The sequence below is a fragment of the Myxine glutinosa genome, chromosome 2 (genome assembly GCF_964187855.1).
Source record: "Myxine glutinosa chromosome 2, kmMyxGlut1.1, whole genome shotgun sequence".
Classification (NCBI taxonomy): domain Eukaryota; kingdom Metazoa; phylum Chordata; class Myxini; order Myxiniformes; family Myxinidae; genus Myxine; species Myxine glutinosa.
In genome coordinates, this window is record NC_136262.1 from 45,913,354 (window position 1) to 45,926,077 (window position 12,724).

Consider the following 12,724-nt stretch of genomic DNA (forward strand, 5'->3'; position numbering starts at 1 on the left):
AGCATCCATTTGAAAAGGAAAAAACCTCAATCGATATCTAGCATTTGAAAATTGTAATTTCTAGAACTGTAAACTGTGAAAAAAATGCTCAATAAAAATTTACGTAACCCGAAACGTGTTCATAAGAAAAATAAATCCAGCAGGAGGTTGTTGATGCTTGCCAATAATCATAAAACTTCTATTTATTATGCACCAACATACTTATTGCTTACAAGGTATGAGCATACCCCACTAGTAAATGTACAAGGTCCATGATCTTTACATCACTGTTAAGAAACACTGCATCACACCTGCATTAATAACTCCGATGGCATCATCATACTCGAGCTCAGAGCCTTCACTCTCCACGATTCGCTGAGATCCTGGGAACAAGTATAGAACACACAAAAAATAAGGGAATAAATTTAAAAAGAAGAAAAGTGTATGAAAAAAATTCAAACACCCATAATACACTGAACAAATTCTCAGACAAGTTCTGATGATGAACCTTTTTAAAATATGGCTATATAATTTTTCATGTGTTTTTTTCAAGTTTTGTGATTGACACTAAATCTCTCAGTGCTGCATTAGTCAAGATGGCAGAGGGCAGCCCGACACTGACTGTGCTGTGAAGCATGAAGCGCTGGAGATGAGATGACTGAAGAGATGAGAGTTGGATGCACCATTACAATACTGAGACAGTCAATGGAGTACCAGTATTTTGTCAAACCTTGTTAACTTAATCGTTGACATTAACCATGGCTTAAGATCTTAGGATCTTGAGTTTGACCCCCTGTTAAAAACACTGTTTGAGTACAGACCGTTGAAATGCGCTCCGGCATCATAGCGATATACAACTTACTGTATATCAGTATAACTTTTCATATCGATTTTCCGATATTGGAAATTTGAATACGTATACCAGTATACCGAAACATAGGGGCAATACCCCTGGCACTCACCTGGTAGAATAAACAGTATACTGCACTGACTAAAGGTATTTTAAACCAATATCAATGGTTGCTAGAAGACAGGGCAACATGTAGAATCATACTAACATAACCAAAAGACTTTAAACAAACAAACAAAAAAATACCCATTTTGGGGGAATACCCCCAAACCTTTTGAGAAATACCCCCAAACCCGTATACCTCATCAGACCCTAAATTTTTCTAATGACTTGAACAAACTGGTACATCACGGGTAATGAAGGTTGTGGTGAAGTTTCATAGAATTTGCGTGTGTAGTTTCAGAGGAAAAAGCAAATTCCTATTTTGGGGGTTAAACCTGGATGCACTTTGACCCCCGTAGACACCCTTAGATCCCGATTTTTTTTTGATGCCGTGAACAAACTTTAGTCCCAACATAACATATCATATGTGCCAAATTTGGTCGTAATCCCATCAGCGGTTTCGGAGAAGAAGTTTAAAGTGTTTACGGACGGATGGACTGATGCACGGATGACGTGCCATCGCATAACCTCCCCTGAACTTCGTTCCAGGTGAGTGAAAAATTCGGCATGAAAAAAAATATATCGATATATCCACAAAACAAAAACCAGTATATTCACAAAAAAAAAAAAACAGTATATCACCAAAAATCGGTATAGCCTCGGTGCCTTAGGTTGCATACATCCTGCACTGGCTGCCATCATAATTGACGAATCAGACAAAGTATCCATGCGTGCGGTGTTAGCAATGACCAATGGTGATCCATGTTCTTATCTCAGCTTATTTGCAAAGTCAATCTGCTCTTGCATTTGATGCGATGGAGCTCATTATTTGTAAAAGTATCTCATGGTGAACTAAATTCAGAACTATATATACCAGCTTGTTCTTAATATTATGTATTATTATCAATAAATAAGGCTTATATACTGATGTCGATTAAATATTTATCTGACTATTATTGAATCGAGTGACTGCAATAAGTACAGCAACATGAGAAAATGTGTTTGGTTTTCTTCTTTTCATGAGGTCTCTGTGTGATTGATGTTGCCCGTGTATTTTGTCCCCTCTTATGCAATAGTGTAATTAGTGCAATGTGCATAGTTACATCTCCTGACCAATGAAATGAGTGAAACAAAAAAAACAAGAGAGGACTGCGAAGTGTTGACCAATCATTAATTTCCCTCTTCATTTGTTTAACACTCGTGTATACGTCATTTAATCTCACTTTAGCCTATAAAATAAATAATTGCTTACATGTTGAAGTTGGGAGTAACCGTTCTCATCTTGGGGGAGGAAAGCCTTATTCCCGTATGGGAATACTTCAAAAGGAATACAATCGGTGGCGATAGCCTTTTCAGATGTAAAATCGGCAAGGCCTGAGTTAAGGCATCCGATTCCAGTACGTCTATCCTTCGACATCACATAAAACAACACCCTGTCATCAACATCATCATCATCAACACCATGAACAACAGCCCTGACTTGGATATCTCAGATTTTTATCTCCGCCAAGCTTGAGGAACACATTCGTGGAGAACATTTTTATTCTGACGATGATGTTGAAGATCACTGTGAAGCTCTGGTTAAGTCAGCAAGATGAAAATTATGTCATGACGGCATCACAAATCGATTTGAACGTTGGTAGAAATGTGTGGACTGCAGTGTTGATTATGTTGATATAAATATGCAACATTGAAGAATAAAGATTAATGTTTGTATCTGTCTTTGTTTCATTCAAATATATTTCACAGTTTTGGAGAGAAAGAATAGGAGGCATTACTTTTCAACACGCCCGTTGTATGATGATGTATAGATGGAGTGGGACAATAGTTAGAATGAGGATTTAGATGCGTGTGTAGATTCATCTACAGTCACGTGAAAAAGTAAGTACACCCCATGTAAAGTTTTGACTTTTTCAACATATTTCAACATACAGCTATTTGATCTTCATTTCAACAATATTGATAGATAAAGGTGATATAATATAACAAATATCGTGAAACATTTACATTTTGTAGTCCATTGTATAATTTAAATAAACATAAATGCAAATTTCGCATGTGGAAAAAGTAAGTACACCCTTGGTGCTAATAGGTGGTATTGCCCCCTTTGGCAGAAACAACTTCAAGTAGGCGTTTCTTATAACTGTCTACTGACTACTAGTCTCTGACATCGACTGGGAGAAATTTTTGCCCACTCCTCCATGCAGAATTCTTTTAGCTGTGCGATGTTTAAGGGGTTTCTTGCATGCACAGCTCGTTTCAAATCCCCCCACAACATCTCGATGGGATTTAGATCCGGGCTTTGACTTGGCCATTCCAGAACCCTCCATTTCTTTCTTTTCAGCCATTCCTTGGTGGATTTACTGGTATGTTTCAGGTCATTGTCATGTTGCAAGGTCCACCTTCGGTTGAGTTTCAACTTTCCGACAGATGGCCTCACATTATCCTCAAGCACCCTCTGGTAAAATGACGAATTCATAGTGGATTCTATGATGGTGAGCTGCCCAAGCCCTGATGCAGCAAAGCTTCTCCAAACCATAATATTTCCACCACCATGCTTTACAGTTGGTATCAGGTTCTTGTGGTCAAATGCTGTCTTTTGTTTTCGCCAAACATGTCTTCTGGTACTGTGGCCAAATAGCTCTACGATTGAGTCATCTGTCAAGAGCACATTGCTCCAAAAGTGCTGTTCTTTGCCTAGGTGTTCATTGGCAAACTTTAGTCTTGCCCTGATGTTCTTTCTGGACAGTAAAGGTTTCCTCTTGGCACACCTCCAATGTAGATCAAATTTGTGCAGCCTCTTTCTAATGGTAGACTCATGCACTTTGACATCAACAGTGGCAAGAGCTACCTGAAGGTCCCGTGATGACATTCTGGGGTTCTTAGAGACTTCTTTCAGCATCTTGCGGTCTGCTCTCGGGCTGAACTTGCTGGGGTGGCCTGGCCTGAACAATTTGGCAGTTGTTTGGAATCTTCTCCACTTGTAGATGATCTTCCGGACAGTCGAATGATTGATTTCAAATTGTTTGGAGATCTTTTTAAATCCCTTCCCAGACTCGTAGGCATCTATAACCTTCTTTCTGAAGGCCTCAGAGAGCTCTTTTGATCTAGGCATGGTGACGCCACACACTTCAACAACAAAGAGCAAACCAAACTAAATGTCTGATGTTTAAATAAGACAGGTTCCTCCAAGATCCTCTCTAACGATGTTCTAATCATTTGCACCTGAGCTGGTGCACCTGAATCTAATTTTAGGTATTTGAAGTAGTGATAGATGTCAGGGTGTACTTACTTTTTCCACATGCGAAATTTGCATTTATGTTTATTTAAATTATACAATGGACTACAAAATGTAAATGTTTCATGAAAGTTGTTATATAATATCACCTTTATCTGTCAGTATTGTTGAATTGAAGATCAAATAGCTGTATGTTGAAATATGTTGAAAAAGTCAAAACTTTACATGGGGTGTACTTACTTTTTCACGCGACTGTAGCTGCTGGGGATTCCTGATGGCTTCAAACTGTGATTAGTGGAATCCCTGGCGTCTGATTGGTGGAACCACTGGGAGTAGAAGCCTTTGCGACCAATAAGTGATTAGTCTTTGAAGGTGGAGACTTGTGGTGGGGACCACTGTCTTGTTCTTTCCCTGGTGAAGCCGATGTGGCACCGTGCGAGTTCTGCTCCAGTTTTGTGCTCCAGCTGTTCTACATTAGTTCTGTGCCTTTCCCCTAACCTGCCTGGTTCCTGTTTGAATGCTTGAGTGTGTGTGGTACCTTGGGAGATAATCGGTTTTTCTCTTGGATAACAGGAATATGCGACTTTTGAAATGATGTATGAATGCTAAATGAGGCCTTTTGTGCATGCACAGTATGTGTCGTCTTTTAAACATCATTTTCAGCATTTAGACGAAAGAGTGGCAATTTCAAAATGGTTATCCATAATTAATGTGTTCCTGAATGCAAGTCAGACTCATGGAGATAAAGGAATACAAGAAATGTCTGCGGATGAGACAAGTCGGATTTGTACCATTTCCTGTTAATGCAATGAGCTAGCGGTGGCCATGGTTATAACACCCCGCCCCCCACCCCCCCCCCCCCCACCCCCGCACACACCCACACACAAACACACACACACACACACACAATCTCCTTTCACAAATAATTGTAAAAATCAAGTGTAATTTCTCGTGGGGCCCCAGAACAAAACAAAAAATATATTTATAATAACACTCACAGCCAACACAATTCACGAACCCTCAGGCCTTTCACAGGCCAACATCGTCAGAAGCTTTTGCAGTACGGGCTGCAAAACCGTATATCAACATTTTCGATGAGTTGATCAGAAAGTTCTCCAAAACTTTCCTTGTGCAGAAGCACACCCCTTTCGTGCATGGATGTTTCCAAGTATTTTCAGCTACTTTAAAGTACTTGTGAGCCGCTTCATGTTACAATCCTTATCTGGCATGCATGATATACGTTCAGGCTGCCCCACATGGTCCTCATTACTCAGGGTTTCTCTGTATGCGCTTCAAGCAATATGGGGCCGATTGCATCATTTTTAAAGTCATGTATTGAGTTTACCATGTCTCTTGTAACTGTGCATTACAAGCACCAATGCCATCAAATGTAACATGTTGGTAACAGCAGTGCACAATACCCTGTCTCATGCAAATATGCTCTCATTGGATAAGCTGAGAGTGCTGTGTTTGTGCATATATGTCAGACAGATGTTGTTCACCTGAGCAAAGGTGAACAGATATGTGACACCTTTTGGAGTAGATACATGACGATTGGTTGAATGAGGAGTGCTGGAATTTCCAACTTAAAAATTTAATTTTTATTCATTTTGATATATTCACTTTGGCTTTACGAGTTGGTTGTCATAGGGCTCTTTGCTCTTTGTCTTTTGAAATCACTCTGAAAAGATTGTGCAGAACTTGCAGCAGACTTGCCTTTAAGCTGTCTTGTGTGGGTTTGACTCATGACCGACCAATAAACAGTCAGATTGGCGCCATGCAGGCAAAGTTCTGCATCATAAGGTGTGCCATTCCTTGGATGGACGCTAAGCTGGATGTCCCATCTTTAGTTGGTGGAAGTGAAAGATCCAACAGTGTTATTGCAAGCAGTAGGCGAGCTATTGCACACACCCTGAACAAGTTACGAGCTACAGCAACCTGTAGCACAGGCATGATGATGAGCCGAATGGCATCTTCTTGTACCAAAGTTCCTCATAAATCCATGTAAGTTAAAAAAATTATTGCCCAAATCACCTTCAGTTTAATGTCAAGATTGGCCAGCTGGTTCACGAAAGGCTTGAGCTAAAATCTCTCTGGATGAACCCACAATGAAGTGGGAATAATTGGGGTTATATTAATAATAGTAGCCGTACTCTTATTGAATTGTTTGGTATTGTGTATTCCTCAAAATAAGTGCATGTGTGTGTGTGTGTGTGTGTGTGTGTGTGTGTGTGTGTGTGTGTGTGTGTGTGTGTGTGTGCCATTGGTCGTTATCTCCATTTGTGGGTTTCAGAAGGTGGAATGGAGGCCTCCCAGGTCTCGAAGTATCCACCTCCGTTTGCGTATAAATAAAGGGGGTCACAATTCATGGAACAAGCTGTGATGTATTATTGTTGTCAAAGTTTTGTTCCGAGGGCTCTTTTCAGGATCGTGACTGAGCTCTAGACAGCTTTTAACTGTAGTTTGTTTGAAGTAATATTTCCAGGGATTATTTGTAAGATTCCAGGGATGGTTGTATGTGTGTGCGAGTACGTGTGTAAAAAAAAAAAAAAAGTACGATAGAAGTAAAGTTTTTTTTTTTCAAATTGAGCTCCACTGGTTATTCGTTGTGTGGGCACAGAGTGCAAATTGCTAAATAAACAAGAAAAAGAGCAATCAGAGATTGCAAACCCTCGCCAGGATGTATTTTCAATGGTTTTTAAGGATTTTGTGTTAAAACAAACATGGAGGCCGAACCACGTGCCCGATGACGTCATCATTTTTTTTCTAAACTAATTTATTCCTAGATTATGCTCAATAAATTTCATCTTGATCGGATGAAGTTTTGTACTTGTCGAATTATGACGTCATAATGGAGGCACCTATGATATCATCATTAACATATTTTATTTCCCATGGAGAGTTCTTTACAATGAGCTATGTCTCGTTTTTTTCTATTCAGTGCTTTCCGAGATATAGAGGTGCAAAGTTTTTCGATTTTTCCAAGATGGCGGCCGAACCACGTGACCTATGACGTCATAATTATCATTTAAAAATTACACAGGTGGAGTTGCACCTGTGGTGAAAATTTCCTGTCAATCGGACCAACGGTTGCAGAGAAAATCATATTTATTCTGTGCAGACAAACAAACACAGACAAACAAACAGACAGACTCAAATGCAATACCCTCTCCTCTGGCGAGGGTAACTATTCAAAAAGAATCCTAGCACGTAATACAGTGGGATAGGAAAGCAAGAAAGAGTGGTGACATTGCATACGTTGCAACTTTCTGCTGCCCTCAGACGGCGGACGGCGGCGGGGAAGGAATGGAGACGGCCGTGGCAGTGGGATTGAAGAGGTGTCATGCGTTTGAAATTTGTACCAGTGGGGCTCGTCATCCAACAAGGCCGTTGCCAGTTCGATAAGCACCTGGGGGACATGACCGACAAAATAACAATGCAAGCGATGAGGAATTATGCCCCAGTATAAAAATGTAGCCGTATGAAGGTAAAACCCCAATAAACACCAAGAGCAGGAAAAATAGGCAAGAAAAACTAAACAAAAAAGGAAGTAACAGGTGGTTGGACAATTATCATGAAAAAATTCATATCACATGACCAGTGTATACATTGATGTTGCAAACACGAACAAAGGTAATATTTTGCAAGTAGTTTGGGGAACAGCATACGCTTGTAAAAATAAAAGATTGATCATAAAAAGTAAAGATATTTGGACATTTGAATGTGAAGAGCAGTGAAAATATATTTATGCTTAGTCCCCAGGACTTCCGCCGAGAAATCCTGGCGTTTCGAGGCCATAAAGTGCAGGTCATCACCAAAAAGTAGCCACATGGGCAAACAAGAAGCAACAATGGACCAGGAAAGCAGCAAAACTATCACACCCTCCAAGCATATACCATAAATCGCATAGATGAATGAATGATCAGGGCATTCGCATCAGAGCTTGGGGACCAGAGACAGTTGCTGTCAGGATTTTAAAGGTTTGTACAGGAGCGTTTTGGGGCAAATCACGTGTCCGTGACTCGTCATCGAGCTTGCTATCACACTGTATTAACCACATACATCATAACTCATTCAACTTGATCCAACACCCATGATCACTTTTCTCTAATCTATTGTCCCTACAGCCCAGCTCTCACCTCTCCCAGGAACTCGCTCGCCTCCTCGGGCACCTGTAGCTGGTCCCAAAGCGTCACCTCCAACATGTGCTCACGGAAGTCCCGTCGTTGTACACCGCCATAGACAAATGCCTGGTCCCAGTGTGGCTGCAGGGTTCGACGGGCCGTCCGCGTGCGTCTCTTACTTTTGTCCCTATGGTTAGAAGGGTGTTTTATCAGTTATGTTTCTTTAACATAGTCTGTTCCTTGTTGATACTGTTTCATTTGTAGTGGTTCAACGAGTTGGTTGTACTCAGTGCAGAAGAGCTAAAGCAAAAACATAAAGAGACAAGGATAAAGGATCTATTCAGGCTCAACTCCAACAAAGAGGATGATAGCAGACACCGTAAATCAAGGGTGTGTGAAAAGGTGGTTGATTTTCCAATACCTTCATCTAAGGCTCATGAAGGACTGACATCTCAATCAGGACAATGATATAAGGAGTCTGTGTACTTTTACATTAATTACAAGAACATTTATTAGACAATGGACAAACACACATGGTCTATGGGATTTGAACCTGCATCATGAGCCAATAATGCAAGTGGGAACATGAACAGGACAGGACCCTAAGCTTAGACTAGTTAGAGGAAAAATGGGAAGAAAACAAAGGTCAAAGTTTTATTGATGAGTTATCAACGATATTGAAATATAATCGAATAGCCATTGTTTTTTCCACAGCAGGAATTAATATGCTATTGGAAAAATTCAAAATCTTCAAAAAAAAAAGAAAAGAAAAGAACAAAGGAGGTAATCATAATCGCCGAAGAGATGTCAATGTTTTTCGAAGTTAGGTAGTTGGTTGGTGCTTTATTATTTTGAAGACCCTATGTATAATTGACCAGCCAATAAATTTCCAGCCAATAATGCAGAAATATGCTCATTTGAGGAAATCCGGCATTTCTGTTCAGAACAAAACAAGATCGGTTTTAACCAGACTAAGTGGTGTAATGGTTAGAGTGACAGTTCTGAGCCTGTCCACCTCTGCGTAGGTTGGAGGTTCAATTCCAATCCGAGCAAAGTCATAAAAGTTGAGAATAAAAATGGTACATGCTGCTTCCTTGCTTGACGCTCAGCATTTGGAGGATAGAGCACGGATAAACCCTATGGGTTGGGAAGGGTAGGAGATTTATCCTTAATTTCCCTGCTGACTGCAGATATAAAAGTGACATCAAATATGGCTTCATTAGTATCCAAATACCCTGGTAGGTTGCGTCACTTTCCCCAAAGCCATTTGTTAGGTTTGTCTGATTTGAAGTTCTATTTTGTCTGTCGTCTCCATCTGCATGTGTGCGCGTGATTTGTGAGACGGCTCTTCCACAAGCCTTCGACCTTTTGTTGCAAAACATGCTAATTTGGAGATTGACCAATTTTGTGCACTTCATGTTGGAGCAAATTGAGTTGAGTAATGCTCCAATTGAAACGGAAGAATGAAAATCAAAAAGAACCATTTTTCTCAGAGATGGCAAAAAGGATCTGCGTCAAACCTTCAGAGGTTCATCAGTGAGTGCCAGGGCATGTTTTAGGCAAAATAAATTGAAAAACAAAGTTTGTTTTTTTAAATCGCTGTATAGTGCCTAAGCCATTGTAGCTATGTGAAAGGTAATATTAAATGATCCCCCAACCCCATTCATAGTGGGTGTAGGGAAGTGTTTTAGGCACCCACAAAAATAGAGAAAACAAGTACAGATACATTCAAAGTACACCGCCCCCATGCCAAATAATTAAATATCCTGCAGCGCGGCATTGCAGCTCATAGAGAGTGCATTGGGAGGGAGAGGTGTACAATAATTGATTGATTAATTGCATAATTAAAATCAATAAAAGGTTATCATAAAATATTTTCTTAATCAATTGGCTAATGGCATAAGTAAACCACCAGTGTTTCATCCGCAGATGCATCTTTTAGAAATTTAATTAAATAAGTCATTAATAAAAAATTAAATAATTAATTGATTAATCAATAAATTAATTAATCGATTAAATGATTAATCAATAAATCAAAAATATCCTTTATAGCCACATCACATGGTCACTGTCATGTCCAAACATTAGCTTCCTAGCTCAAAAGGTGCCTGAGATATTGGCGAAATGAGAAATAAAATAAATAAATGATTAATAATAAAAATAAAGAAATAATAATCATAAAAAAATTAAATAGTTAATCAATTGGCTCATATAATACATAAACCACCACTATTCATCCGAATCTGTAACGTAAAAAATTAATTAATTAAGTCATTCATCGAATAATTAAATAATTAATCGATTATTTAATTAATCACTAATTTAAAAATACCCTTTACAGTCAAATCACTTGGTCATTGTCATGTCCAAATATCAGCTTCCTAGCTCAAAAGGTGCCTGAGATATTACCCAGATGAGAAAGAAAATGAATTAATAATTAATAATGAAAATAAATAAATAATAATCATAAATAAATAAATAAATTAATCAATTCGCTAATAGAAAAAATAAACCACCACCATTTCTCCCGAATCTGTAACTATAAAAAAAAAAAAGTCATTAATCAAATAATGAAATAATAATCGATTAATTGATTAATCATTAAATCAAAAATAGCCTTTGCAGCCAAATCATGTGGTCATTGGCATGTCCAAATATCAGCTTCATCGCTTAAAAGGTGCCTGAGATAATGGTCAGAAGAGAAAGGAAATGTATAAGTACTTAATTAATCTGTAATAATTAAATAACTCATCAATTAATTGATTAATCAAAAAACAAAAAATACAGTTTTTGACAAAGTACTTCCTCACAATTGTGCCGAAATTTCAGCTTCGTAGCTCAAAAGATGGCTGAGATATCGCCCGGACAAACAAGAAATAAAACAAGAAAACAACCAGAGTGAAAACTGAGTACTCCCTTTCAGCGTGCGTCATTTCCGAGCCCCATCGGTGCTCGGCAATGACGTTATGCAGCGCCTAGAGGTGGCATAGGAAAGGTGTGGAGTACAAAAACAAAATTTGATTTCTTCAAAATTCCAACAGGATTAGAACAGCACTAGGCAATGCCAGGTACCCCTGCTAGAGATTGATAAACAGAAAGAGAGGGGATTGGGAAAGTAATACAGGATGTGCCAAAGAAAAACCAAACCCATAAAAAATCCACAATACATTCATTTTTATTCTGAATTACATAAAACTTCAGGAATATGTGCTACATTTTGTGTAACATAAGTGTACCAAGTACACTGCATGACCAAAAGTATGTGGCCTCCGAACATCACATCTCATTCAAAAATCAGGCATTAATATGGAGTTGGTCCCCGTTTGCTGCTATAACAGCTTCCACTCTTCTGGGAAGGCTTTCCACTAGATGTTGGAGCAATGCTGCGGGATTTGCTTCCATTCAGCCACAAGAGCATTAGTGAGGTCGGGCACTGATGTTGGGCATTGAGGCCTGGCTCGCAGTCGGCATTCCAATTCATCCCAAAGGTGTTTGATGGGGTTGAGGTCAGGGCTCTGTGCAGGCCAGTCAAGTTCTTCCACACCGATCTCGACAAAACATTTCTGTATGGACCTTGCTTTGTGCAAGGGGGAATTGTCATGCTGAATCAGGAAAGGACCTTCCCCAAACTGTTTCCAGAAAGTTGGAAGCACACAATCATCTAGAATGTCATTATACGCTGTAGTGTTAAGATTTCCCTTCACTGGAACAAAGGGGCCTAGCCCGAACCATGAAAAACAGCCCCAGACCATTATTCCTCCTCCACCAAACTTTACAGTTGGCACTATGCATTGGGGCAGGTAGCATTCTCCTGGCATCCGCCAAACCCAGATTCGCCCATCGGACTGTCAGATGGTGAAGCGTGATTCCAGAGAACGCGTTTCCACTGCTCCAGAGTCAAATAGCGGCAAGCTTTGCACCACTCCAGCCAATGCTTTGCGTCCATTGCAAAACTTTGCATTTCATTGCTTTGAAACCCATTTCATGAAGCTCCCATTTCTTCATGATCACCATGCGCAATGTTGTTGTTGTACTGATGTTGCGAACAGGAACAGTTTGGAACTCGGTAGTGAGTGTTGCAACTGAAGACAGACAATTTTTACGCGCTACGCGCTTCAGTACTCGGCGTTCCCGTTCTCCTTGCTTGAGTGGCCTAGCACTTCGCAGCTGAGCTGTTGTTGCTCCTATATGTTTCCACTTCACAATAGCAGCACTTACAGTTGACCGGGGCAGCTCTAGCAGGGCAGAAATTTGACGAACTGACTTGTTGGAAAGGTGGCATCCTATGACGGTGCAACGGTGAAAGTCAATGAGCTCTTCTGTATGGCCCATTCTACTACCAATGTTTGTATATGGAGATTGCATGGCTGTGTGCTCGATTATATATACCTGTCAGCGATCGGTGTGGCAGAAATAGCCGAATCCACTCAT

General features: G+C 39.8%; 2 protein-coding genes across 2 annotated transcripts in view; both read right to left on the reverse strand.

The window, feature by feature from the left end:
* LOC144888195 (uncharacterized) overlaps positions 1–12,724 on the reverse strand; it is a 588,989-nt gene that overhangs the window by 299,552 nt on the left and 276,713 nt on the right. The window lies entirely within an intron of this gene.
* The window catches only part of LOC137421846 (regulating synaptic membrane exocytosis protein 2-like), a 317,464-nt gene that overhangs the window by 94,425 nt on the left and 210,315 nt on the right, over positions 1–12,724 (reverse strand). The window contains exons 11-13 of the mRNA XM_078773225.1: positions 8,309–8,480; positions 7,428–7,578; positions 291–362 (exon numbers count right to left, since the gene is read on the reverse strand). Coding sequence (XP_078629351.1) covers positions 291–362; positions 7,428–7,578; positions 8,309–8,480 — 395 coding nt within the window. The remainder of the gene's footprint in view (positions 1–290; positions 363–7,427; positions 7,579–8,308; positions 8,481–12,724) is intronic.